The 26429-nt window shown below is 39.1% G+C and overlaps 19 protein-coding genes across 19 annotated transcripts; 11 read left to right on the top strand and 8 right to left on the bottom strand.

Annotated features, from left to right (window-relative positions):
* Positions 1-21: 21 nt before the first annotated feature.
* NESG_01745 (uncharacterized protein) lies at positions 22-2007 on the bottom strand (the record flags this gene model as incomplete). Its single annotated transcript, XM_053049366.1, has 1 exon — positions 22-2007. One exon carries the CDS (start codon positions 2005-2007, stop codon positions 22-24), a length of 1986 nt encoding a protein of 661 aa, XP_052904316.1.
* Positions 2008-2818: 811 nt separating this feature from the next.
* NESG_01744 (uncharacterized protein) lies at positions 2819-4018 on the bottom strand (the record flags this gene model as incomplete). Its single annotated transcript, XM_053049365.1, has 1 exon — positions 2819-4018. The coding sequence occupies one exon, from the start codon at positions 4016-4018 to the stop codon at positions 2819-2821; it is 1200 nt and encodes a 399-aa protein (XP_052904315.1).
* Positions 4019-4032: 14 nt separating this feature from the next.
* On the top strand, positions 4033-5280 carry NESG_01743 (uncharacterized protein; the record flags this gene model as incomplete). The annotated part of the gene is made up of 1 exon (XM_053049364.1): positions 4033-5280. One exon carries the CDS (start codon positions 4033-4035, stop codon positions 5278-5280), a length of 1248 nt encoding a protein of 415 aa, XP_052904314.1.
* On the bottom strand, positions 5262-5960 carry NESG_01742 (uncharacterized protein; the record flags this gene model as incomplete). Its single annotated transcript, XM_053049363.1, has 1 exon — positions 5262-5960. The coding sequence occupies one exon, from the start codon at positions 5958-5960 to the stop codon at positions 5262-5264; it is 699 nt and encodes a 232-aa protein (XP_052904313.1).
* Positions 5961-6823: 863 nt separating this feature from the next.
* On the top strand, positions 6824-7603 carry NESG_01741 (uncharacterized protein; the record flags this gene model as incomplete). The annotated part of the gene is made up of 1 exon (XM_053049362.1): positions 6824-7603. One exon carries the CDS (start codon positions 6824-6826, stop codon positions 7601-7603), a length of 780 nt encoding a protein of 259 aa, XP_052904312.1.
* A 603-nt stretch (positions 7604-8206) lies between these two features.
* On the bottom strand, positions 8207-9277 carry NESG_01740 (uncharacterized protein; the record flags this gene model as incomplete). Its single annotated transcript, XM_053049361.1, has 1 exon — positions 8207-9277. One exon carries the CDS (start codon positions 9275-9277, stop codon positions 8207-8209), a length of 1071 nt encoding a protein of 356 aa, XP_052904311.1.
* Positions 9278-9332: 55 nt separating this feature from the next.
* On the top strand, positions 9333-10379 carry NESG_01739 (uncharacterized protein; the record flags this gene model as incomplete). Its single annotated transcript, XM_053049360.1, has 1 exon — positions 9333-10379. The coding sequence occupies one exon, from the start codon at positions 9333-9335 to the stop codon at positions 10377-10379; it is 1047 nt and encodes a 348-aa protein (XP_052904310.1).
* Positions 10380-11144: 765 nt separating this feature from the next.
* On the top strand, positions 11145-12569 carry NESG_01738 (uncharacterized protein; the record flags this gene model as incomplete). Its single annotated transcript, XM_053049359.1, has 1 exon — positions 11145-12569. One exon carries the CDS (start codon positions 11145-11147, stop codon positions 12567-12569), a length of 1425 nt encoding a protein of 474 aa, XP_052904309.1.
* A 244-nt stretch (positions 12570-12813) lies between these two features.
* Positions 12814-14742, top strand: NESG_01737 (uncharacterized protein; the record flags this gene model as incomplete). The annotated part of the gene is made up of 1 exon (XM_053049358.1): positions 12814-14742. One exon carries the CDS (start codon positions 12814-12816, stop codon positions 14740-14742), a length of 1929 nt encoding a protein of 642 aa, XP_052904308.1.
* A 65-nt stretch (positions 14743-14807) lies between these two features.
* On the bottom strand, positions 14808-15266 carry NESG_01736 (uncharacterized protein; the record flags this gene model as incomplete). Its single annotated transcript, XM_053049357.1, has 1 exon — positions 14808-15266. One exon carries the CDS (start codon positions 15264-15266, stop codon positions 14808-14810), a length of 459 nt encoding a protein of 152 aa, XP_052904307.1.
* Positions 15267-15293: 27 nt separating this feature from the next.
* NESG_01735 (uncharacterized protein) lies at positions 15294-15968 on the top strand (the record flags this gene model as incomplete). The annotated part of the gene is made up of 1 exon (XM_053049356.1): positions 15294-15968. The coding sequence occupies one exon, from the start codon at positions 15294-15296 to the stop codon at positions 15966-15968; it is 675 nt and encodes a 224-aa protein (XP_052904306.1).
* A 473-nt stretch (positions 15969-16441) lies between these two features.
* Positions 16442-17743, top strand: NESG_01734 (uncharacterized protein; the record flags this gene model as incomplete). The annotated part of the gene is made up of 1 exon (XM_053049355.1): positions 16442-17743. One exon carries the CDS (start codon positions 16442-16444, stop codon positions 17741-17743), a length of 1302 nt encoding a protein of 433 aa, XP_052904305.1.
* A 580-nt stretch (positions 17744-18323) lies between these two features.
* On the bottom strand, positions 18324-18668 carry NESG_01733 (uncharacterized protein; the record flags this gene model as incomplete). The annotated part of the gene is made up of 1 exon (XM_053049354.1): positions 18324-18668. The coding sequence occupies one exon, from the start codon at positions 18666-18668 to the stop codon at positions 18324-18326; it is 345 nt and encodes a 114-aa protein (XP_052904304.1).
* A 71-nt stretch (positions 18669-18739) lies between these two features.
* Positions 18740-19174, top strand: NESG_01732 (uncharacterized protein; the record flags this gene model as incomplete). Its single annotated transcript, XM_053049353.1, has 1 exon — positions 18740-19174. The coding sequence occupies one exon, from the start codon at positions 18740-18742 to the stop codon at positions 19172-19174; it is 435 nt and encodes a 144-aa protein (XP_052904303.1).
* Positions 19175-19208: 34 nt separating this feature from the next.
* On the top strand, positions 19209-19514 carry NESG_01731 (uncharacterized protein; the record flags this gene model as incomplete). The annotated part of the gene is made up of 1 exon (XM_053049352.1): positions 19209-19514. The coding sequence occupies one exon, from the start codon at positions 19209-19211 to the stop codon at positions 19512-19514; it is 306 nt and encodes a 101-aa protein (XP_052904302.1).
* A 402-nt stretch (positions 19515-19916) lies between these two features.
* Positions 19917-20672, bottom strand: NESG_01730 (uncharacterized protein; the record flags this gene model as incomplete). Its single annotated transcript, XM_053049351.1, has 1 exon — positions 19917-20672. One exon carries the CDS (start codon positions 20670-20672, stop codon positions 19917-19919), a length of 756 nt encoding a protein of 251 aa, XP_052904301.1.
* Positions 20673-21125: 453 nt separating this feature from the next.
* On the bottom strand, positions 21126-22232 carry NESG_01729 (uncharacterized protein; the record flags this gene model as incomplete). Its single annotated transcript, XM_053049350.1, has 1 exon — positions 21126-22232. The coding sequence occupies one exon, from the start codon at positions 22230-22232 to the stop codon at positions 21126-21128; it is 1107 nt and encodes a 368-aa protein (XP_052904300.1).
* Positions 22233-22606: 374 nt separating this feature from the next.
* On the top strand, positions 22607-23092 carry NESG_01728 (uncharacterized protein; the record flags this gene model as incomplete). Its single annotated transcript, XM_053049349.1, has 1 exon — positions 22607-23092. The coding sequence occupies one exon, from the start codon at positions 22607-22609 to the stop codon at positions 23090-23092; it is 486 nt and encodes a 161-aa protein (XP_052904299.1).
* Positions 23093-23877: 785 nt separating this feature from the next.
* Positions 23878-26415, top strand: NESG_01727 (uncharacterized protein; the record flags this gene model as incomplete). Its single annotated transcript, XM_053049348.1, has 1 exon — positions 23878-26415. One exon carries the CDS (start codon positions 23878-23880, stop codon positions 26413-26415), a length of 2538 nt encoding a protein of 845 aa, XP_052904298.1.
* Positions 26416-26429: the final 14 nt, after the last annotated feature.

Below are 26429 nucleotides of genomic sequence, written 5' to 3'. Positions count from 1 at the left end.
CATATAAAAAAATAATTTAAGTCACTTCAAGGGAAACTTAAAAAAGACAGAAGTAACCATTGCAGAGAGGAAGACAGCAACAAGAATGATTGGCCCGTGGTTATCGTCGTATGGGCCAGGGTCCTTTTCTTTAATTTTATTACCCCTCCACATGTACAGGTACAAAGCATAGATGGAAAAGATAACAGAAACTATAATAAAGCACACACCAGAGAGGGCTGCGTGGGTGTCCCCCAAGCCCATTAATGCGGCTCCAATTCCACCAATAAAGATGGCGAAATGCAACCAAGATAGGAAAGTTCTTTCGTTTGCAAAAAAGACCTTTGGCTCAACTCTTACAGGAACAGTAACAGGCTTAGAAGATGGTACAGATGGCACAGCAGGCTCTCCAGGCCTTCTGAGGGCACTTGGTTGGAAAAAGTCTCTTTCGGGTGTTTCTTCCGTGTTCATTGTTTGTCTGTTTACATTTGTGTTTTTTGTATGTATCTGTTGCATGTTTTGTGTTTGAGGCTGTTGCGTGTTTTGAGAGCGCATACCGCAATTAAGACCACTGCATTCGCAGCCCATTTGAGAAGTTTCAGAGCACTGATTTGTCTCACTTGCTTCATAGGAAACACCGGGTGGCCTCTCTGCTTCTTCTCTTAAATATTCATTATGAGAGGCACTTGTACTGCTATTTTGTGCAACTTCATTGGGCTGTCTGCTGCTGTTTAGGTAGCAATTAGTAAGAAGAGCTGTGGTGCTATTTGACCCACTTGAGCTTTCACTGCTGTAATTTCTTCCCTCATCTGAAGTATAGCTGCTCTGGTTAGACCTGTTTATTATGGAGTGTAGTAAATTCGATATCTCGCTATTTATCTTCTCTAGTTTTATATTTTGCGTAGGCTCGTGGGTTATTTGAAAGTCTTGCTTGAAGGACATGGAGATCTGATTGTACCAATATGGAATGGAGGGTACACTAGAGTAGTGCACAGAGCACCCATGAAGGTATTTTGAAAACTTATCGACTGGCATGATTAGGCTGCTGTTCATCAGTGCAAGCACCCAGTCCTCTTCATTGCCTTCCTCCAGCTTTATTTCCAAAATGGCATATGGAAAGTACTTCCCTACATCCCCACTCCACATAGCTAGGTCTGTGTCCAGAGATATTCTGATTGAAGAATCCTCAGGGAATTGGAATGCAGTTCTTCTGTAAACCGTTTTCACCACAGGCTTTAAAGAAAGGTCTCTAATCAAAGAAAGAACTTCTTGATATAGGATTAACGATTCATCATTTAGACTGGTATTTATGGTTTTAATTTCTTCCCATATATCTATGCCTTTTGCCAACTTTGGGATAAGTTTGGTGTGCACAAGAAACCTTTTCTTTGTACTTTTTTCTCCTGTCCAGCCATCTTCATGGGTCTTTAGCTCTACGTATGATATAATTGACGACTCTCCATAGCTTCTAATTCTGAGCGACTTTGCGCCTTGGTCTCTTTTGATTCTTCTATCATATAGGTGGAATGAGTTTGTGTCAAAATAGACGCTTGAAATATAGGAAGAGATCTTGCCGCTGCCATCATCTCCAAAGATGTATACAGGTAGGTGGGGTATGATCAGCCCGCACAGCGTCTCAATGTTATTTAAATCAACCCAGTACTTTTTGGTCCTTCTAACAAAGCATGTGTTTATATTTGAAACAGCCTGAAGTCCTTTCATTTCAATTAAAGCATGCCCCATATGGTAAAAGGCACTTTCCAGAGTGGCTACCTTTAAATACTCAAGAAGAGAGGTTTTTTCCTCCTGCGCAATGGAAAGTGCTTCTATGTGTTGAACTATCTGACGGGTGTCATCTGCATGCTTGAGAACTGCACCACACAGATCATTATACGCCTCTGTGCGCTCTGTAGTAAGCCTTCTAAGGCTCTTTATTTCCTGGTTCAGCAAGGCAATTCTCACAGTGCTTTTAAATATAAAGTTGTTCAGGGCTTCTTCAAGGGAGAGTCCCACGAAATCGTTAGGCATATGGATATGGAAGTGTGTGCTTTTATGTTCTTTTTGTAACACAGTTTCAGTATGTTTGATGGCTTTTCGTTTGAATAGGCCTTAAGTAGCGTATTTGGACGCTAAAACGTATCAGAATAAACAAGCTGAAAGCAATGTCATGGAGTGAAAACAGATGAAGCACAAGATCCCAAGTATTACAACTAGAATATTATAATGCAGAGATGCTTAAAAGAAGTACAGTGCCAACAATTAGTAAAAATATAATGGTTCAGTTATTTCCCCTAGGAGTACTATTTAGTGTGCAGACCATTGGAGATAAAAGTGCTAGTTGCAGCTCTTTTATTCTAAGAACAGTTAAGCAGACGGACATGTGCATTTTAGCATGCTAGCTAGAATTAAAATTATTTAAACAACTCTAGTTATAAAGATGCAAAATAATATGGCTTTCTTAGAAAAGTAGCCTAATGCTAATAAGACAGGAGTAGATACATATTTGCATATATTATTGCCATTTAGCCTCTATCTGGTGCAATTATCATATGCACCAAAATTCTCTTACAAAAGACTTTCTGAATTTTTATACTGTGCATACTTGGGTTTATATAGGTAATGAGTATGAATCCAAAATAAAATACCCAAAATTAACATACTCTTGCCGATAAATAATTGGCTAAACTATAGCCCTACTGGTTAAGTGTTTCTTTTGATGGTATTATTAATAATCTATTTATTGTTTTATGTGAATTCTCTATTTCTACCATGCTGCCAGAGGCTTGGGAGACTTTTAACTACTCTGTGCTGTTAATCAGCAGGAGCCCGAATATCTTAATTATTTCCATTCTTTGAGTGTTCTTCCAAATGCGCTGTATAGTCCTTGTGCTCGGGTGGATTCTCCAGGATTCACAAATGTTATTGCTGTTGATGTCTTACCAAATCTTCCTCCTCGCCCAATTCTATGAAGATATTCCTCTGCTGTATGCGGTGCATCATAGTTTACAACCAAGTTCACATGAACTGCATCTATTCCTCTTGCGCATACATCTGTGCTCACAAGTATCCTGCTTTTCCCGCTAAAGAAGTCACTCAGTCTCTTATTTCTTTCAGCCTGAGGAAGCGCACCATGCACAACTACAGCTGGAAATTCATGTCTCTGCAGATTACGCCCGACCTCCTCAACTGTTTCTTTCTTGTTTGCAAACACAACTGCCTGCGAGATAGACACAGCCCCAAAGACATCACACATTCTATTAAACCTATCCTTACCTGCTGGAATATAATACTGCGATATTCTTTCCAGAGCCAGCTCCTGCTGCGGCACAAGAATAGCTTTCGCATCTGGCGCGTATTCCTGGAAGAATGGCTGGACTTCATCAGGGAGTGTTGCGCTCACAAATACAAACTGCGGCTTGGCTGCTTTTAATCTCTCACATATCCCTTGCACCGGCAGAGAGAATCCACTTTCCACTATCCGGTCTGCCTCATCTACAACAATTCCATGAACAGTGGAAAAGGCCTGTTTTAGCTCTCGAATAAGATGCAGAACACGCCCTGCTGTTCCAAACAAAATATTGCACTTGCGCACTTCCTTGATATCCTCTGCGATACTTCCCTCCTGCCCCACAGCACAATATCCCTTGATGCTTGTAAACTGCGCCAACCCCTGGAACACACCGAATGTTTGCAGAGCTAGATCTCGTGTTGGGGAAAGAATAATCGCCTCAATGGAATGTGTCTGACCTGGCTTTGCCTCACCCACACCCTTTCCGCAGAGTGCTCCAATATTATGGCTGCCGCAGTTGCTCTGATATGTATTCTTACTCTGATTAATGATCTTCTGAAGCATTCCTATTATAAAGGCAGCTGTTTTTCCAGTGCCATTCCGCGACTGCAGAATAATATTCGCACCTGATGCAATTATTTTTATTGCATCCTGCTGTATCTTTGACGGCTGACTGAATCCGTATGCAAATGCTCCTTTGAGAATTTCATCTGCAAGGCCGAGCTCTTCAAAGGCAGAGAATATTTTCATGAAAAAATTTAGTCATGCAGGATATGCAGCAAGACAAGAAACATAGCATACACAGCATAAAAATACCTGGGTATTTAAAATATAGGCATCTGGTTGGTCTGGCTCTTCCTCAGTGCATGTCTATATTATTGCGCATTATGTCTGTGACAGATTCAGTGATTGCTTTTAATGAAGCAAAAAGAGTAACCAGCACATTAGAAGGAATCATTGATACTGTATCGCAAATTACTAAAATGAAAGTGCAGGAAATACATTATAGAAGAATAGAGTGCATATTTGGTCAAGTGTATATATACACACCCAGCTATATACATGGCACAAGATGTCTTATAATGAGCAAGAGCACTGCGACCAATAGAGCCAGCAAGCAAGAATCTTCTGAGAAGCACGCAGATGGCAAGGACAAAAGTGGAAAAAATAAACAAAGAAAAAAACCTGAAGAAGAGACAAATAAGGAGGTGGATGTGTACAAGAATAGTGACTTGCTTGATAGAACAAAAAATGAGAAAAATAACGAATTATTACATGAGGCTCGTAGTAAAAAGATCTATAGATACAATGAAGGGAATATAAATGAAAAGATGGCAATGGAGTGGATCAGCAAGAATATTTCTGATATAGACAAACTCAGTGAGACTGAAATTCAAAGAGAAATAGACCAAAGGCTGTGTGAAGAACTAACTATATATATAGATATAAAGGATAGTAAAAACAGGGATTTACTAGACACACAGGCCTGTGGTAGCGATTTGTCTGCAGTGGATGGTGACCCAACTCTATATCCCTCAAAGAACAAAAAAGCTAAAATATCACAGGATATTGTAGATGCTGACCAATCCGACAGTGGTAAGGATAATAAAACTGAGGGTCCGGACAAAACCATAGACAGTGACATAAATAAGCCATCTAGTGCGCTGCCAATCCAGAGTAGCACCTTGGAAGATGTGAGCAACGGAAATTCAATTCTTGCTCGCATTAAAAAAAGAGAGGCGGATAGAAGAGAAAAGTTTATTCTAATGGAAAAGGAGAAAGAGAAAGAGATCATTAAAGCTCTGCATTCAATCTTTACTCTTGCGATTTCTTCCGACAAGAAATCCTTCTCTTTGGACTTCCTCTCGCGTACTCTTTCCTTCTCTTCAGCCCTCCAGCTCTCTGATGTTCTTTCCCATCCCCTCTCCACAAACCTTATACATACCAAGCGTACTGTTGACAAGACTTATCTTATTTTAAATATTTCTCTGTATCACACATGCAACTTGTAATCAGCCCATACAACAGTCATCATGAAAGACATATTCGCCAGAACAGTTAGTGCATGAAAGACCTCATGGTAGCCAAAAATCAGGGGCCATGGGTTAGGCCTTTTTACTCCATATATTATGCCTCCTAATATATACAATATGCCTCCTGTGGCGCACAGCACAGCTATAGCTATATCTGACACAGCCTTATACGGTATAAATATAGGAATGGAAATTCCATGCAGAATATAGTACATAACATTAAAGGCCCGTGGGGCATGGAAAAAGAAGACCTTGAGTATTCCTAAAACAGCCATAGCATATGATATATACAGCAAGGTTGCATATGACAGAGACTCATTGTCGCTGAATAGGTCTGGATATAGGGCTGAAATTGATGCTACAATGCATGTCTGCGTGCCTGATATAAGAAGGAATATTGAGGAGTGGTCTAGCTTCTGGAAGAGCCTTTCAGCTGTCCGGTTGGTCCATGGGTGCATATGATATGTGCTGCTTACCCCATAAAGAAGAAGCTGGGATAGGAAGTATATAGTAAGATAGATTTTGTTTAAGCGGAGAAAGATCATGAAGAGAAAGAATATGCAAATTGTGCTGTAAAAGGCCATTCTGTGAATGCGGCCCCTCCAGTACGGTTTGATCTCAAAGTCAGAATAGTGCTCTTCTTCTTTTGTACCCTTCATGAAAACACAGAAAAATATTACATATATAATCAAGCCGCCAATACTACTCAGTGCAGAGAAGAAAACTAATGCATTGGATTACTGCGAGCTTTATTTTAATGAAGGCTAGTTGACTGATTGCACATATACTCAGTATGCTGGTTGCCCATTTTGAAAGTCTTACTAAGTAATTAAGTCACCTGACTTACGTTGTGCATACACATAATTAACAACTGTTTCTTTTGAGACAAACATATTTTTGATAAAAGATAGAAATAAACCCTACATAGTGTACTTTGCTATCAGTTTGATTAATATAAAGGGTTTTCTTGTATGCCATAGAGTGAAGAAGAACAGAATCCATCCCTCTACCTAATATGCACTAGACCCTTATTCTTTACTGAAGCAGAGACTCAGTTTAATGGAATGCCCCTTTTCATTAAGTGCTTTCTAAGATATTTCTGTTTTTATTAACACACTATACAGAAACTGCTAACCATCTAATATATGCTGATGCAGTATATAACTAAGACAGAGCTCTTTAAGTTTATATTTTCCAGAACAAGCTCATGTGCTTAAGGCGAAAAAGCCTAAAATTCAGCATACGTGCAACAGCCTGCATGCCTTAGCATAGAAAGCACTACTTCAAGTTGGCTGCTTTATCAAAGCCCAAATATGCCTATTGCCTAGCAGATCCATATGTATTTTAGTTTTCAGAAAGCCCTATAAATAGTACACTCAGACTCTGTACTGTATAAAGTATTAGCACACCTGAGCACCTAGGAAATAGAAAGTGTAGATGTAAGAATGGTGCATACCCATAATAAAATGAACAGAGGCAGAGATATTTGTAATGTGAAGAAGGGAAAAATTTAAAGGTGTAAATGGAGGGAGACTTGCACGTATATTCCAAGAGAGAATTGGAAGCAGACGATGATGAAGGGTTTATACGAGTATGCCAGCTATTCGGGCTAAGTGTTCCTGCAGACAGCCTAAATGACAGAGTGCTTGTGCATTTACTCGATGCATGTTCATCAATATGTGTAGAAAGGGGTCTTCAAGTGCCATGCAGCACTGAAAACAAAAGAAAAAGAGAAGAAAAAGAGAAAGAAAGGGAACTCGCAAAAGAACAGCTAGCCTCAAAAGAGAAAGAAAGGGATGCCCTAAGAAAAGCTGCCGCCAATATGGAAGAAGATTTAGCCAGGTCTCAAGTGTGCTGGGAGGTAATAGAAGTGGCGCGCGCAGTTGGTATAAGTGTGATGCGAGTAAGCGGTGGGAAATGCCTTGAAGGCAACCGTGAGTGGGGTGTGGATCTGCACAGCTATTTCCTTCCGTTTGTGAATATGTCTGTAGATGCAGTGAATTTTGTGTACGGCCAGGTGTGTGTGCAAGGAGAATGCGAGGTTCAGAGTGTAGGCAGGCTCATGGCATATGTACAGAAGTGCATTGAGCTGCGAAATGTATATCTAAGGTACCGAACATCAGAGCATGACTTGGACTACAGAATAACTTTGTTCTTGCTAGAACAAAAAAAGGAGAGTATTGAAGGCCTATGCAGCGTGGTAGAGAAGGAAAGAAAGGATGTGATAAAGAGCATATTCTACTTATGCTCAAAAGGAATTGCAGGATATACAAGGGAAACAGATGAAGCAATGCTTTTGTAATAAAAATTAATGAGTGTTTTATGAATAATATGTGCTAACTTGCTAGAGCTGCATAACTTTCCAATAGTAGACTATTTCTTGAACAGAGTTATGTCTCTAGTAAACTTGGCTATTTATTAATTTTTTTGGTCTATATTGGTCTGGCTTAATTAAACCACTGAAATGCAGGTTTTCTATTTCTATAGAAATGCAATGAGATTCAGTTGATTCTATGAGGATGTAAACCAAATACAACTACTCTGTCATACCCGAACCTAAATATAAATATAACATGGAGTTATCATCTCTAGTGTGCCTTATTATACAGCGATTTCAGACTGTATTAATATTCCATTTCTATTTTCTGTATTTATTCCAACTATTTCCATATAATAATTCTTTCTTTACTCTTTCTATTGGCTACTGTTCTTTTTTGTCTTTTTCTTATTCGTATTATAAATTTACAAATAGTAACCCTTTTAGCAATGTGACGGGTTTTCAAGTAGAATATATTCTAAATAAGAATGAAAACAAAATAAATTCAACAATATTGGTTTTATAATATGCGGACTAAACCATAATTACCGGTAATCTGACAAATAAAAGAGATTATGACATATTCATTTATTGTGATGACTCTCGGATAGCATCTACAATTCTCTCTGCAGATAAATCTGATGTGGCAGAGTTGCAGATGGCCACAAAGAAAGGAAACTCTTTTTCTACACCATTCCCTTTTATAAAGGCAAGAAGGTCCTTTATTGTGGAATATCCCTGGAGCTTTTGACCATTCATCTCTTCCTTCTCAATTCGTCCAATAGAAATGCCTTTCTCAGATGCCAATTTAGAATATTTGTAGTTTCTTCCGGAAGAGCATGTTACAATAAGGTCTGCCACCCCGCAGGACTCAAAGAAAACCCGCGGAATTGTTTCATCATTTTCAGACAAGTTATCTGGGCTCTTGACGAATTTCCTGCAGAATCTAACCATCTCAAGGAGACCATTTCTAATAACTGCAGCAATAGTATTTACACCTTGCTGCTGCCCTGCTACAATGCCACACCCAACAGCCACTACATTCTTCAGAGCTCCGCACACCTCAACAGCTCCGTGGTCCTTTACTGCAGCCACTCTGAAGTGCTTTGAGTTAAAAACGTCCACAACAGTTTTCTTTATGCTTTCATTTTCATATCCCAGTGTGCACTCGCTGAAAAGGCCATTTGCAACATCGCCAGCAATGTTGGCCCCCATCAAAGTGCAGACCTCCACACCCAGCATCCTTTTAATGCGGGCTGAAATTAGCTCCATCTTTTTCTCCTCAAAGAACAAGCCTTTTGCCAGAGTAACAGCGATGCACTCCTTTTTCACTACCGCACCTTTATCTGAAATAATAGACCCTAGGATCCCATCAAGAAACTCGTGCGGAACTGCAAAGACAAGAATATCTGCGTCTTTTACAGCATCAGACATCTTAGAGGTAGCTGTCACTCCCTCAGGCAATACAATTTCAGGAAGATATTTTGAGTTAATTCGTGTGCTGTTTATGGATTCAGACAAATCCACTCCATTTACAACCTCAGGATAGACCCATAAGAAAGTCTTTCCAGAAATAGACCTATTTTTAAAATTATCCTGAATGACTTTTGCAATGGTTGTTCCCCAGCTGCCTCCTCCTATGACCGAAACCTGTAGCATTGGCGAAAATAAACAAATTGAAATTTATCTAAAATTTTGCAGACTTCATTATAAGATGACGGAGTATCTCAGCAGAATGATTGGACCGCGCTATAATCTATATACACCATTCTATTATAGTAATAGAATGAAGTCCCCTAGAGTATTTATGAAGAAGGCATTTATTTTAGTGTTTAATGTATTGTTTATTACAATATGTTTAAATATAGCATATGATAAACTCATAGTGGGAGAAAAAACCGTGAGGTATGCAGTGGTGAGGTCATTTCCGCTTAGAACATATAGCAGAATACAAGGTTGGATGTGTCAAATATATCTGCCGTGGCCTATTAACATAGCTGTTTTAAAGGTATTCTGCAGCACCCTTGGGATTACTTTGCAGGATGCAGAAAGAGAGAACCTTTCAGAATATTCGTCTGTAAATGATCTATTCACGCGGAAGCTAAAGGCCTCTGCAAGACAAATAGAGGAAGGCTTGGTTTCTCCGGTGGATGGGACAGTCGTGTGCTGCGACGATGCAAGGGCAAGTCTTCGGTATCCAATTAAAGGAGTGAACTATCGTATTGAGGACCTTCTGGGAGATGAGGATGTGTGGAGTAAGATAGGCAAGGATAGTATGCTGAAGCACATTGTAATATATTTGGCCCCGCATAACTACCATAGAATACACAGCTTCACAGAGTTTGTTGTTAGGGATGTGATGCACATTCCATCTCTCCTTTTTTCAATTGGCAAGAAGTCAATGGAGTACTTTCCTGGGCTGCTGGCAAAAAATGAAAGAGTTGTATTTTCTGGCGAGTATGAGTATGGGTACTGCGGCATGGTGGCAGTGGGAAGTGTGGGCGTAGGAAGTATCAGCACAACCATTGCAAATATAAAAACAAATAGAGTGAGTGGGCCATTTTCCAAGACCAAGAAGGAGTTTTCTGGGAGAAAATTGTATAAAAAGGGAGAGGAAATAGGCCACTTCAACTTAGGATCAACAGTTGTGATGGTTTTTGAGTGGCCCAAGAGCTTTCCAGATTACAAAATAGAAGGCTCTGTGCAGATGGGACAAACCCTCATGCTAGAGCCATTAAAAGACGAACAGTTCTGGAGCTAAAGAAAAGGGATGCAGAGTGTAAATGAACCATGGCTTGGATATTCCAACAATAGAAATACAGTTTACATTGCAGATTCCCCAAACTGCACTAATATATTTATTTTGGGCTCTTTCCATCCATCAGTAGAATATAAGAAAATATATAGCTACGTTTATTTGTATAAAAAGAAATATAGAAGATAGGTCTTAGGCTCTTCTCAACGCATTTAGTATAGAAATATGGCTACCATGAATATATGTGTGAATAATTAGAATAATTCGCACAGTCTAATGAAAGGCTGTTTATTCATAGAAAGTGTAACCATTTGTGCCTCTACAATATAATATTTATGAGACAGTTAACCAAGTCACAGAAAACAGCTTTGAAAGCATTTTAGTGAAGAGCGCTTCTCGCTCTGAAGTTTAGATTATTTACGCATTGCGTTTGAGCCTTTATATAAGAGTTTTGCATAGCACTACTGTTCCATGGAGGAGCAGTTTGCATATGAATTTATGGCTTGAGAAAAGAGAAATTATCAAGACCTTGAATAATAAATAAATGATGGCTGAAATAATAAAGAGCGTAATTGCAGCACAAAACAATTAGAGACAAAAATATTCCAAAATAATTATTAGAAAAATATGGATGTATTGAAAACCTTTGGCATTCGAATAACCTAAGCAAGAATTTTAATAATATCCTATCACCTCTTTCTTAATTAGACTCTATAGACCTTTAAAAAGACCCGCAGTTCTCTTAATATTTTGTTTATTGTTTGTCATAATATGAGTGAAATATACATTCCATTTTTCACAATAGTCACAACGTACTTGTCTTACTTTATAGTGATTGTTTTGGGGCATGCTCGGGACTTCATTGGGCAGATGCTCTTCCCGAAGCTCTACAAGCACATGTTTCCTAGCAATGGGCGGCCGCCATTGTTTACAGCCTCAGGAAGCTTCTACACAAGGCGTCTTTATGGCAGGCTGAGTGATTGCTGGAACAGGCCCATCACAGGAATACCAGGAAGAAATGTGAAGGTTCTTTTGCGCGCCCGAGACAAGGAGGGCAACATGTATTTGACAGGAGAGTCAAAGGAGTGTCTTAATTTAGCATCGTATAATTATCTGGGATACGCAGGTAAGTATAACAAAGAGGCAAAGCAGGCCCTCATTGACTACCCAGTGGCATATTGTGGGCCTGTAAAGTTTCTTCCAGAGTGCCAGTTAGTCAGACAGTTAGAGAAGGAAATAGCAGCATTCCTGTATAAGGAGGATGCCATAGTGTTCCCCATGGGCTTTGCAACAAATGCATGCACCATTCCATACTTAGTAAATAAGGACGACCTGATAATTGCAGACTCCCTGAACCACTCAAGTATCTTTTTTGGGACTCGGATCAGCCCGTGCAAAGTGGAGAGATTCAAGCATAATGATATAGATATGCTAGAAAAAATCCTTAGAAAGGCCATCATTGAGGGACAGGACAGGACACACCGGCCAATTGGGCGGATTCTTGTGATAGTGGAGGGAATCTACTCCATGGAAGGAGAGTGTGTGAAATTAAAGGAAATATTGGCCTTGAAAAAAAAGTATCCATTCTACCTGTTCATTGACGAGGCGCACTCAATTGGTGCTATGGGGAAGACAGGAAGGGGGGTCTGCGAGTATCTGGATGTGGACTTTAATGAGATTGATCTTCTAATGGGAACATTTACAAAGAGCTTTGGAGCAGCAGGGGGCTACATTGCAGCAAACCAGAAGATTGTAAACCTGCTCAGGAAGCGGTCTGAGCTGGTGAACCGAGGAGAGCAAATGCCTCCTGTTGTGGCCACGCAGATCCTTGAGTGTCTGAAGAGAATGCAGACAGAGGAAGGAGTACAGGAAATACAGACCCTAGCAAAGAACTCACGGTACTTTAGGAAGGCACTGCATCGCATGGGGTTTATTGTGATTGGGGAGAAGGATTCTCCTGTAGTGCCACTGATGCTTTACAATCCAGGAAAAATTGCAGAGTTCTCTAGAATGTGCTTGAAGGAAAATATTGCGGTTGTTGTAGTAGGGTACCCTGCGACACCCGTGATCAGCAGCAGAGTAAGGTTCTGTCTTTCAGTGGCGCACAAAAAGGAAGACTTGGACAAGGCACTTGATGTCATTGATAAAATAGGCGACATGCTGAACTTAAAAATGGCAAAAAAACAAGTATGCTAGAATAAAGAGAATAATACATATAATATTATTATATTTATAGAAACATCTTTCAATGTGTAGCCAAGAAGTATAAAGTGCAAGTTTATATTGGTACTTAATATGCGAACTGTAATGCACAGACAAGGCGGCAAACAGTATGGTAAGTATGTAGTGTGTGTCTTTGTACACTCTACTTTACAAAAACTTTTCTGGTTTTCGTTATCTACCGGTAGACCCGAAGTGGCTGCTCAAAAATTTTTTCATAATGACGCTCCCAATAGAAGACAGAAAGAATGAAATACAGAACTTAATTCGGGAGAATCAGGTGCTTGTTCTGTCAAGTGAAACGGGAACAGGAAAGACAACACAGGTCCCAAAGTACATATATGAAATGTACAACGAGTCTGTGGTCTGCTCCCAGCCCAGAAGAATTGCAGCGATTAGCATTGCTAAGAGAGTCTCAGAGGAAATGAAGCAGACTCTTGGCAAGTTAGTGGGGTATTCTGTTCGATTTGAAGAGTGCCTTTCAGAGCATACAAAAATAAGGTATGTTACGGACGGAACTTTAATAAGAGATTTCATTAATGATGCAAGCATATCCCAGTACAAAGCTATCATAATAGATGAGGTGCACGAAAGAACAATTAATATAGACCTGCTGCTGGGGCTAGTCAAAGATGCAATTGCAATCAGAAGTGACTTAAAGGTGGTTATAATGAGTGCTACGCTTTCAACAAATAAATTCACAGAATACTTCCCAGGAGCAGCCACGCTTCACATTACCAGCAGGTCCTTCCCAATTGAAGTAAGATATCTGCCGGCTGAAAAGGATGAGTATGTTGAAAAAGCAGTTGAAATTGCAATGAAAATAAACGAAACAGAGAAGGAAGGGGATATCCTGGTGTTTCTAACAGGAGAGGATGAGATTGAAACGTGCTGCCGAGAAGTGTTCTACCAACAGAATGCACTAAACAGAAAGAATCCAGCGCAGAAACAAAAGCTGCTTCCCTTGCCGCTATACTCTTCGCTTCCGATGCATGCACAGAACATGATATTCAACAAGACAAAGGAAAGGAAGGTCATTTTTGCAACAAACATAGCAGAGACTTCAATTACAATAGAGAGCGTGGTGTATGTGATAGACTCAGGATACTCAAAACAGAAGATCTATGATTCAAAAATTCAATCAGAAATGCTCCTGAAGCTGCCCATTTCTAAGTCAAGTGCTGACCAAAGAAAGGGAAGAGCTGGGCGAGTTAGAGCCGGAATATGCTACAGGCTCTATGCACAGGAGATGTACGATGAAATGGAGCAGTTTACAATTCCAGAAATTCTCAGAGGAGAGCTGTCTTCTTTGGTTTTAAAAATGGCAAGGCTGCACATAAAGAATCTAGTGACTTTTGACTTTATAGAGCCACCTCTTCCAGAGTCTGTTATTGTTGCTCTGAATCAACTTTACTTCCTTGCAGCCATTGATGAAAAAGGAAACATCACAGAAGAGGGCCGGCTTATGGTGGAGTTTCCGCTAGAGCCGCGAGATGCAAAAAGTCTGCTGGAATCAGTGCGGTACAATGTAGAGGATGAGTTAGTCACTTTGTCCTCAATCTCAGGCAATTTAATATTTGACAAAAAGAAGTTTGATCTGGCAATTCCAAATAGCGACCATCTTTCGCTCTATTTGATCCTGAAGGACTACGAAGGAAGCAATGACAGAAGAGGATTCTGCTATGCACACGGGCTAAATGAAAAGAATCTGGAGAATGCAATTAAATCCAAACGGCAAATTCGAAAGATTTTGGACAACATAAAGCCACACATCACCATAAATCCAGACATAAACCAATTCACAGTTCAGGAAAGAGTGGAGTTTGCGATTCTAGGTGGCTACTTATTGCAAACAGCATATGCCACCAGGGAGAGAATGGCATTCGTTGCAGGAACTGGAACTAAAGTGCAAATTAGACGACTTGAGCCTCCAAAAAAAGCTATGCGCGGAAGAAGAATCCAGGATAGTATAGACCAAAAATGGACTATATATAAAGAGCTCACAAAAATGGATGGAAAGTATGTTATACGCATGGTAAGTGATATAAGTCATGGCATTGCAGAAAAGCTCTTTAAAAAGCACTCTGTGAGGCTAAATGCAATTCAGTTTTCATCTGACACTGCAATAGAAGCAAGCCGAAGGAGATAATACATGATGATAATAAATAGAAACACCAAATGCTGTGCCATAAAGCAATTACACATGCTTTATTCTTAATATTCTATATCCTGTTTGGTAAGAAGGTTTGGCACACCGTCGTATATGGGATATGCCATGTGGCACTCTGCACACCTTAAAGTTCCCTCCTCTAACTTAGCACATAGCAAGGCAGTGAATAAGTTAGTGATCGCTTTTTTGTCATCTATAAGCTCAAATGAGTTCTTTTCAAAGGATTTTTCAAAGAAGTCTATGTCGTAGTTGAAATATTCCCGGGCTGGATCCTCTGCTGCAAGACATTCTTTTGCAGCATTCAGAATGTATGGCAGTATAAACTCATTGGTCGACAGATTCATCATGCAGATAACTTGCAGCTGTGCCTGGAGGAATGCAAAATCTTTGCTTTCTGGCTGTCTTATAGACCATTTTATTGTGCAGCCATCTGGCACTAAATAATTCGCATGTGTGCAGGAGGGCTTCTTGCAGCGCAGCAATAAAACGGAAAAAATTTTCATGTGGAAAAGTTGTGTCAATACTTATAAATGGAAGACTTTGAAAGAAAACATGTGCACCAGTTCTACCAGGATTCATCAAAAGAGTTTTCAGCCACAAGATACAAGCCGTGGCCAAAAATAGAATACTTTTATCAGAAGTACGTAAAAGAGACGGATATTATACTTGATGCAGGGAGCGGAAATGGAAGAAACACGCTATTCCCAGAAAGAACCGTCTCCTTGGACTTTTCGGATGGGCTGCTAAGAATAGCGCAAGAAAAACACAATGGAATGGCATACATTCGAGCTGATTTAGGAGATGACCTAGGCATTGTGCCTGGTGTGTTTGATATTTGCATCTCTGTAGCAGTGATTCACCACTTATCTAGCGAGGAAAGAAGATATAAGGCTGTTCAGTCAATGGTAAACTCCTTGCGAATTGGAGGACACGCGTTGATATATGTCTGGAGTGAGTCTCCAGAAAGTAAGCCATCAAAGTTTATTAGCATTCCAAACTTGGAAGATGCAAGCCTTGATAAAATCAGCGGGCTGTCAGGCAATGATGTATTTGTAGGATGGAAAAGCAAAAACACTCTAAACCGATACTACCATCTCTTTAAAATGAATGAATTAGAGAACCTTCTGAGCACACTGCCTGTAGAGATACTTGAGTCCGGAAAAGACCATGGAAACTACTATGCAGTCATTAAACGAGTTATTTAGTAATCTGTGCTCTAACTGCTAGAACCTTGACACAGCTAAAGAGCTTGCAATAGCTTCTTTGCTATTTGAGTGCTCCTTCTATTAAAGTATGCCAGCTGTTATTCAAGTGGCTTAGCCTCACCTTTGTATAGGATATTTTCATGATTGAATTAATGCTTTAAGCTGATTTATAGACTTCTTTTCCTTCTGGGTGAATACTGTTCCACAAGATATTAATATTGCAGCTTTAAATTTACTGGGCTAGAGACTCACTCACATACCAGCTTTACTTCTAAAATTACTTATAAATATGCAGCTGAGTTCTATAATCGAGAAAGAATTTTTAGAAATAAGAGGGCACGCGCCAGTATACTGCTTCGTAAGTACATTAATAAAAGCTGCTCCTTGTTTACATAATAATAAGTGCTTTTAGCATTCTCCAGTGGTATACTTGTCTATTAATTAGCACATTTTAATTTACGCTCTATATTTTCATGCTCTTTCCAGAGATAAACATACTCGTAAATAAGGCAAAGCACGCATCCTCTATATACAAGCAAGCAAGTGCAGCACAGGCAGCTGCGCTTCAAGTGTTCTCTGAGTCAACTGTCTTTAGTAATACAGCATACTCTGCAGATCCATTGATGATTTCCATACTAAAGCACTGTAATCTACACCTGCTGACCTTAAAGAGCATGCACAAAATGGCATGCACTGTTTCTAGAGAGCTAGATGCTGCGGTAAAGATAGCAGAAAACTATGTAGCAAAAACATCTGAGGATATGAAAAACACCGAGAATAAACTCGATAATAAGATGAAATCCATCTACACAGCAGCAGAAACAAGGAAAAGCGCCTTCTCTACAGAAAAGTATGACATATGGAAGGCCGAAATAGAGCTAAAGGAGGCAATTTTCTCATACATTAAAGAAGAAACCTCTTTTCATTCCCTTAAGAATGCCACCATAAACAAAAGCAGAGAGGTATACAACGAGCTACTTAAATCGTACTATAAATCGCTTCAAGACTTCACTTCTTCTTCAGAAGCAATTTCAAACAATTTCCTAAATGAAGTATCCCAGGACCCCTTCCTTAAGCCTGCCCTTTTGCCAGATGAATTCTTGGAAATATCTGCAGAGAAAACAAATGCACAGGATGTCTTAAAAGGGAGTATTCCTCAGAATATTGGAGAGAAACAAAGCCTCACCCAGGACGAACAAACAAGATATAATGAGCTGCATACGCAAATAATGCATAGTACATATAACCATAGAAGTAATTTTGCACCTGCAGTTCATAGCTGTGGCCTGTTTCTAGTTCCAAAGGTGTCGCAGGATGAGATACTTTTCATTATTTGCACTAATACAAACTATTTGCATGGTTTTTCATTCTATTCAAAACTAGAGGAACTCTCTCACTTGCTGCCTGAGGAGAAGGAAGGCTTTGTTCCGTCTCTAAGACATGCCCTAATAAACTTTAATGAGAAACAGATAGAAAAGATACATGCGTATCTGCTGAATAGCATAGGGTGCTTAAAGACAGTCAGCAAAGTCTTCCCAATTTCATTAAAGAATAAAACTGTTTATTTGCAGGGAGATAAAGAGATAGTTATAAAAGAAGAGTCTTTCTTTCCACGCATCATAAAGATTCAAGCCTTTCATTCGCAGCAAATACAAAAGTTCTCATGGTTTCTATCTGATCCTTCAATAAATGCAGAGCGTACCACAGAGGAAGCACCTATAGACCAAGAACAAGAAACAGCATGGTCTCCCATTCCGTACGATAATCCATGGTGATTCTCTCTGGAGTGGCGTAAGTTTGCATGCTTATGACTGAAATAAGCAAATACTTTTTTGTACACTAAGGAAGCTAAGAGATGCATTTATGAGATTATGTATTTTGTGTCTTTAAGAGCACTCATTTTGGCCTCTCAATAACAGAAGTGCTGTAAATATTATGGTAATTTGCTACTTTTAGACAGAGATGCAAAGAGCATAGGAGTGTTCAACTGAAAATACTTTCGATAGTGGCCATTATACATGTAGTTGCAATGAGAATATTAAAAACAATTCGGGTTTTAAAAAATAGAATGCGCAATTTTCTTAAGAGTTAAATAAATAGCCTCTACTATAAAAGATGATATCTTTATTGAGTTACTACATTTGAGCTATAGATTTCCTTTTAACTGCACCATGCCACCAAGAAATATTTCTATTATGCATGTTTTTGAATAATTTGGGTTGTTTGTGGTGTAGAAACCCTTCATTATGGATTCTCTATAATACTTTTGTTTCTATGGAAAATATACCTCTTTATACTATTCATGCTGTATTAGTACAACTAGATGCAGCGAAGCTCAGCTACTCCAGGTAAGCACTATGCCTCTGGGGCAGGAGCACCTGAGTCACCCCCGCTTACTGCGGTGTTCATCATTGCCACCACATCTGAGTATGAAAACAAGGACAGCGCCAGTATATTCATCATGTATGTTGTGAATAACCACACAAACCATTGGCCTCCTGTTAGTATAAACAGAAACTCTACCATTCTTAGAGCGTGAATGATGCCTACAAGGATTGTAAACACATTTTCACCCTGCAAAGTCTGGTTGAATATAGGGAGCAAGCTAAAGAAAACAATTGAAATAGAGAACACAAATGCAAAGAATGTAAAAAATATCTTTGTCTTTGACCATATTATTGTCTTTTGCATGTTATACATGGCATGTGCCCATTCTATTTGAAATATACCCAGGATGAAACACAGTTTTATTCTGCAAATATTTGCGCACCATGGAGGATGATGCACTTATCAAGAAGTATGTAACAGAAAGAAGAAAGGAGCTGCTGCAGACGCATCATATTCTTAGGGAAATAACAGATGAGGCCCTTCTATGCAAGAAAGTGAAGAAGGACAAGATTGTGATGCATTTCTACGATAAGAAGTTTAAAAGGTGCCAGGAGATGAATAAGGCTCTGGAGTCGCTGGCGCCTCAGTACAGCAAAATAGAGTTTTTGTGCGGCGAAGCAGAAAAGTTTCCATATATAACAAATATGCTAGAAATCACACATCTTCCATACCTAGCGACATTTTCTGATGGATACTTTACTGGAGGAATTATTGGATACCAAGACATAGGAGATGACCAGCTGGATTTAAAGTTATTAGAAGGGTTCTTGCAGAACCATTCAGCTATATCTGGGTCACAGGATAGACCAATCGAGTAATACCAAGTATACTATCAAAGAAGTTCAGCAGAGCATGCCTATTGGGACGGTGGAGCAGATAGAAAAGCATTTGCGACAGAACAAAGAGCTAGGAAAAAACAAGAAGGAAACTGAACAAATAAAGTTGTTATTAAAGGAAATCATTAAGGCCAAAGAAAAAAGCATTGAATACAAAAAGTGCTTGCTAGAATTAATGGATATGATTATTATAAACAGAATGAATATGATAGAAGAAATTGGACTAATAGAGGGCTATTATAGGAAGGTAAGTGTTAGTAATAATGTGTCTGAATTAATTGCATACTTTGAAGGGTGCCAAAACGGAAAAAAAGAAAATTAAAACACTATTAATGTTTTTATTTGGATGTACTTGGGATATATTTTGTTGTATTTATAACAGGCTACTAAATGTGATTTTACCGCAGCATGCGATTATTAAACAGTACTCTACGTATGTCAATCGGCGGATTTCTATGGCTGAGTATCACTTATACAATATAGAAGGCTATTACCTGTGGTAATTATAATTCCTGGCGTGCCTGAATGTACACCATAGATTAGCATTCACCAGACCCAGCGCCTTTTTCTGCTTAGACTATTTTGCCCCAGATTATTACATGTACTGTATAATGTTCTAGCTGATATAGGGCGTGCTATTTTTACTGCGCCCTTTAAAGTTACTTTCAAACTAATTTAAGCCACTCTTTGTGGGATATTACTTTCCTACGCATTTGCTTGCTATCTATACAAATGCATCTCTTATAAATCTTATTCCTTCCTTTCTCATTCCTTCCTTCCCTATTCTCTTTATTTCCATGATTCTTGACTTCACTCTTCTTCCATACACCCAGAATAGCTCACCATACAGAATGCTTTGGATGATTGACCCGCATAGCAGTAGGGTGTTTTCTCTTGTTATAATATACTTTACCAGCCATATAGCCATATAAATGGCTCGGTAGAATCCCAAGAGCACTATATACTCGATTGTCAGCACTTCCACTTCTCCTGTCTTATAGAGCAATAAAAGCTGCGGTATAATGGCAATCGACTCAAGAACAATTGAGGACGACCAGAACAATTCTATAATGATTTTATAATGGAAGCCATAGCTTTTGTTAATTAACATACTGATCACCAATGCCATCCCTATCGGCAGTGCTATGTTAAGGTTGTCTAGCTCCCGGTCGTATGTATAGCTGTACTTATAGTTTACTTTATAAATTATCTTTGACTGAAGAAGTACAAATAGCACTTTCATAATAGAGTTGTATACTAATCTGCGGGAATGGAGAAGTACTGGGTATATTACAATGTAAATAATATCTATGTATCTGAATAGATAGACAGACAGATATAATAGCTGGGACTTTAAGGAGATTCCTGAGCAGGATTTGGTTCTATTCATTTTTACAAGCAGAATGAGCATTGCGAGCAGATGAAGCAAATCTGCAAATGTACGCAAGAGAATCTCGCATGTGGAGAGTAAAGTAGGCATAAAAATTAAAAAAAACTTGTATATTTATAGGATAGAAATTATTGTGTGTCCTGGGGGTTTTGACATATTGTATAATAAGTCTTGCCTATTATGCGTATTGAATATAAAATTAATTTTAGTATTGCTTATGATATAATTACTACATATACTTAGAGAGCATGGCATATCAAGGAGGCGGTCATTTCCCAGCACTAAGATATAGCAGGTCAATTAAAATTGCACTGTATTTATTGCGCTGTATTTAATGGATATGGTCTCTGCCATATTTCACCTAAATGAAAATATGTATGCCATTACAAAATATTACATAAATAGTATACATGCCTATAATTTATTGCACATTGCTTCATAAATAACTTTCCCTACATGCACATCCTCATAAGACATGCACTAAGCCGATTAACCTGATTTCAGTCTATTTACAGCCCGATAACTTATCGTGCCTTTATTATTTTACAAAGTGGTGTCCTCAAGATATTTGTAATCAAACCGAAAGTTCTCCTTCTTTCGGCTGCTCCACGAGACCTCATAGTCAAAGAAGATGTACGTTCCTTGTTCATACTCCTCTGTAATTATGCTGGGCTCCTCCAGTCTTTGGAACCACGCCATATATTTTGTGTGGTACCGCCATGAATAGTTCTTCAACTCGCGCGCAGCATAGTACTGGCACGGGGTGTTCTGGTGGAAGTAGAAGATAAAAAAGAGCGTGTCCATGTCTAATTTCTGGTAGAACTCAGGGCCGCTCAGGAGAATACTTGCTTTAGTGGGGAAGTGCTCTATTACGTCGCCCCCTTCCTCCCGGTGCATGGCTATGCTGTTGTAGTTAAGGTAGTTGCGCATGCTGTTGATCATCTGGACCGGCATGGCAACCGATATGCTCTCTATCCTCTTTACAATTCTTGCAAATGGGCTCTCTTTCGGCTTCTCGCCCCAGGCATTCTGCCCTGTAGGGCCGCCTGGGACCGCCTTCGGTTTAGCCTCTGCACTTTCAGCAGGCACCTTCTGGCAGTTTTCTAGAATATTTACAAAGTCAACAATTGATGCCTTTCCATCATAATAATCATTTAAGTAGCTGTGCAAGGGCTCCTTTTTTTCCACTGCATACTTCAGTAGGCTCTTCATATATTCTGCAGTGATTTGTGTTTTTTTTGTTTTTATTTCTAGCTCCACATTCTTTAAAACATCGGATATTTTCTCGCTTTCTGTTGCGTTTTTAAAGGCCTCTTCTTTCTCATCCAGTGCACTCGCTACAGCAGCCTCCATCTCAATCATCACCTCAATGCCCTTTCTGTATATTTCAATCTCTTCCTTTATTTTGTCTTCCTTTGGCCCACCTCTCAGCATTTCCTTGAGCATCTGCAGCTTCTTTACCTCTTTCTTTAGCTCCTTCTGAAGCTTACTTCTGTCTTGATACAAGAGCACGGGCGCCTTCGGTATTGGCTTGACCTCGCCCCCTGTCTTGCCATACCCCAGCTTCTTTATTAGACCCATGACTATTTTTCCTGTTTCCTGCACCTTCTTTCCTGTTCTTTCAATTTCAACAAGCTTCTTTCCTGCCATGTAATATTATAAAAACATATAAATATAAATAGTATAATAATCAGATGGAATAGAGAGAGTGCATGGATATATGCAAAGGTTCGTGCAGAATAGAGGACATATGCAAGGACACACAGAATATAACTGGATATGCCATTTGCGCGCACAAAATATAATAGAATCAATTGAAACCTTGAATAGAAAAACACAGGAGATTGATTAAAATAATGTTTGTCAAAATCTTAATGAAAGATAGTACAATAAAGCACTTGGAACAATATACTCAGGACGTTTATAAATCTTGAACTATTAAAATAAAATTTAACTCTGAGCGGCCATCTGTCTATGTATTTGGGTACATTTAAGACATTTTTATATGAAAATTTAAATTTGTAATGGAAGAAGTGCATGCACAGAACAGAGAGCTCAGCAACTGTCTGGACACAAAAATTGCTATTCAAATGGCAGTGGATGGAATGCACATTTCTGTAAAAGGACATGCCTTGAAAGGCATAAAAATACGGCATATTCCCGGCCAGCACAAAAATGTAGAAACTGATGTATTTGAAAGTTTAGAAATTATGGCTTATGACAAGAGAAGCACCCCCATGATACGGTACATAGTCATGACAGCCATTGAAAATGAGCTAAACAAGCTGGAAGAGCCACTAAGGCTATCCGTGCATGTTTCTGTTCTTTCGTCAGGGAGATACGCAGAAGGGGCTGTTCTGGCAGTTAATGCAATACTATCGCACTTGGGTATAAACACTGAATATATAATAGATGGGTCATGCAGCGATGATCTACTAAAGCAGGTAGTTATCAAGAATACACATGGAGAGATAATATATGCAGTAGGCACAGGAGCATTTAATGAATGAGTATTGTTTTAGAAAGCAATTCAGAATTCAATGTCTAGAGAAATATCAAAGAATTTCAAGGAATATTATGAAAACACGGATTATTTTTTGTGTGTTTAGCTCTGGTTCTAGTCAATCTGTCTACCAATCAAACTATCTTTGTCTGTTTATAGGTCTAGTGTGACTAAATATTTCAGAAAATATTATGAAAGTATTATGATTGTTTTAGACATCTCTGTGGAAAATATTAAATCTTATCAGATACTAAGCTTTTATCTTTTTAAATTAGATATATATTTTATACATATTCTCTATAGAAAACATGCATATATAGGGGTGTTCTTATGTGATAGTTCATATTCTATGTGATTTTGGATTATTTGAAGCATATAAGTGTATATAAGCAAAGGAAATGCCTAAAACATATAGAGTGTGCGATATAAAGATTAAAAGAGCCCATCCCCTCCTTCTTCTGTACTTTTCCCAACTAGTTTTTCAGTAAGATATAAATACTCTAGTGCATTCTTGTCTATAAAATATGTGAACAGTATTGTATTTGCAGTGCTTTTGTGGTTTACTTGCTAAGAGAAGCTATGAATAAAAATGCGTCTGCGTGTAGAGTAAAATGACATAATGCACTCTGCTCTCTATCTATCTTATTAGGAATATACATTGATTATTTTGTATTCTCTTAGTGTATGTGCAAACCACGCAGTTTTACTTCTTTACCACATATTATATAGCGCGGTCTAATTATGCATCAGGTAAATTGAATATAATATAATTAAAATAGATTTTTCATTTGAATGGAATATTTTGTAATACTTACGAACAAAGGCCCTGCCGTGTTCCAAAACACGTCTTCCTCGCATGGGAGAGTGATATTTGCAGGTGCTGAATACGCCGTGACTATAGAAAGCATGCCTATCCCAAAGGAAGAGACAAAATATGATGCACACACCCAGTCCATTATATGGTCAGTCATACAGACTATTCAGATCCAGAGATACGGCAAGACTCCAGTGAAAAAAAGAAAGATGGTTCGGGTTATAAAGAAAAATGAGAGAATAGGAGATGGAAAGCTCACAAACAAAAACAAGACTAGCGTCTTTGGAATGATTCTTGGATCAGGAATTGCAAAAATGCTAAAGAGCTCATTTATAAAACAGAAGGAGTCTTCTGAGTCGAACGAGTTTCCTGAAGGAGAGTTCTCTTCATTCTCGGAGACTGGTAAGAGAGAAAAGCCGCTTGAGCCCTTGCTTGCCTTTGAAAGCAGTGACAAGGGAGAGATGTTCCAGTGTAAATTCAGCATAGTCCTGCACGATGGGGCTCCTATCGCAAACGAGCATACCCAAATACTCTCCAAATTTTCTGAGAAGAAAGTGCTGGGCGCTGCCAGCTCCATCTTAAAAAGCGGGCAGAAGAGCTTTTACACGGGAGAAATGGCATTTATAATGGGCCTGCAGAGAAGTAAAGTATGCATTAAGGAAGTCGGCAACTGGCTCTATAACTCAGACCATAATAAAATATTCACCAATCTGCAGGCTATAATCAGATTACTCAGTGATGCCTTTCTAGGCACTGTTGTTAGATCAATGGCGAAGGAGTATATTGATGTGGATGTGGACGAGTGCATTGATAGCAACGCAGCAGACTTGGCAGCCCTGTATGGAGACACAGAAGCACGGCTGAATGTATTCAGAAAGCTGCAAGAACTATCTGACAAGAAGCTAGCCAATGCCGCCATGGAAACAGTTAGCATTTCTATGCTTGGATACTTTGACAGACTTGCCGCTGTTATATACTCGCCCACGTTCATTACGTATATTGCATCTGTGGAGGAGAATATTGCAATGTATAAGCAGAAGTATAGCTCAGAAGTAATGGCAGCAGAGAGAAAGTTTAATTGCAATCTGTGTCTGCTATTTGTAGATATATATCATAGGCTTATAAAATACAGACTCTACATTACAGAAGCTATAAGTGCGCTTGAAAAGGCATGCGTAGAGGAGCAGAGAAAAAATGCAAAAACTCCTGTAGAGGAGGGCATCAAGGAAATGAGTATTCTTCCAGAGGACTCCGAAATAACAGATGCACAGAACGAGAAAACTTCTATATCAAGCGATGCGGAGATACTATACAGAAAGGAGATTGAGCTTCTATCTGTGCACAATGACAGACTAACTGAGCTGCTTAAGGCAACTGAGCGGTTTAAAAAAATCAAATCTCTTGCAACATCAGGAATTATATTCCCAGACTGTGTGGATGATTTCATTGAGATGTATGAGCTGACCAACGGAATGGTGATTATTACAAAGGAGAACATTGTTCTTGTGAATGGCAAGCATGTAGTTGCAGTTATCTCAAAGAAGGAAGTCTTTGGGTGCATACCTGCGTCGCAGGACACAGAGTATCCTACAATATACATTGATCTTGCGGTGTCTTCCCTATATCCGCCTACGCCCAACTTTGTAACTGACATTGTAGATGATGTTCGCGTCCATTGGATCCGCCTGCACTTTAAGTGGGATGGGAACCAGAAAAGATTTGTAGACGCATGCAAGTGCAGAAATGTGTCTACAATAAAGGGCCTGGAAATGCTTTTACGGGAGAATGTTGTGAGCGTTGAAAAAGAACTCCGCGAGAAAGTTGCAAAGTCTGATGTGAAAAACAGCCATAAAAGAATGCTTGCTATACGAGCACAGAGAGAACTTGTTGCTACATCAGATTTATACGCATATGGGCAGAAAAAGAGAATGTCCGAGAACATGCTGTTTGCTATTAAGGCTTGGGCGGATGCAGCACTGAGTGAATATGCAAATTCTCTCTCGTCTATTTCTGTGACATACTCTAAGAGCAATCTGGCCTTTGACAAACACCTTCGCAGAGAAGTGTCAAACATTATTAGCTACCACACGCATAAGCAGACATTAAACTCCCCAGATAAAAATGAATTTAGTGCAGTTCTAACAGAAGAGTATACGCTGTCTCAGGGAATACCCATATTTGTAGGATATTTGTCATATGTATACAGACTCTTATCGCCTGCAGATATAATGAAGTACTCTGAAATAGGAATGAAAGCACTGCACTCAGTGCATGATATTCGAAACATTGAAATATCAAATGATGAGTTCCTCCAGCTAGCAATTGGGTTTATTGAGGGGATGCATGTTCCTGAATCAATCAACAGAAATGAGTTCCTTCTTTCTTTAGTTATAGTCAGATTCTTTACCATTGCAGCACCGGATATTGGGCTAAAGAACTATCTTGCGCTCTGCAGCTCTTTGTTCCTCTTTAATTCAAAACAGCTAATTGATCTGCCAAAGTGCACAGGGCGGTAAGAAATTCACATAGC

The sequence above is a fragment of the Nematocida ausubeli genome (assembly GCF_000738915.1).
Source record: "Nematocida ausubeli strain ERTm6 chromosome Unknown supercont2.4, whole genome shotgun sequence".
Classification (NCBI taxonomy): domain Eukaryota; kingdom Fungi; phylum Microsporidia; genus Nematocida; species Nematocida ausubeli.
Note: the sequence above shows the minus strand (reverse complement) of the source record. Positions and strands in the feature narration are given on the sequence as shown.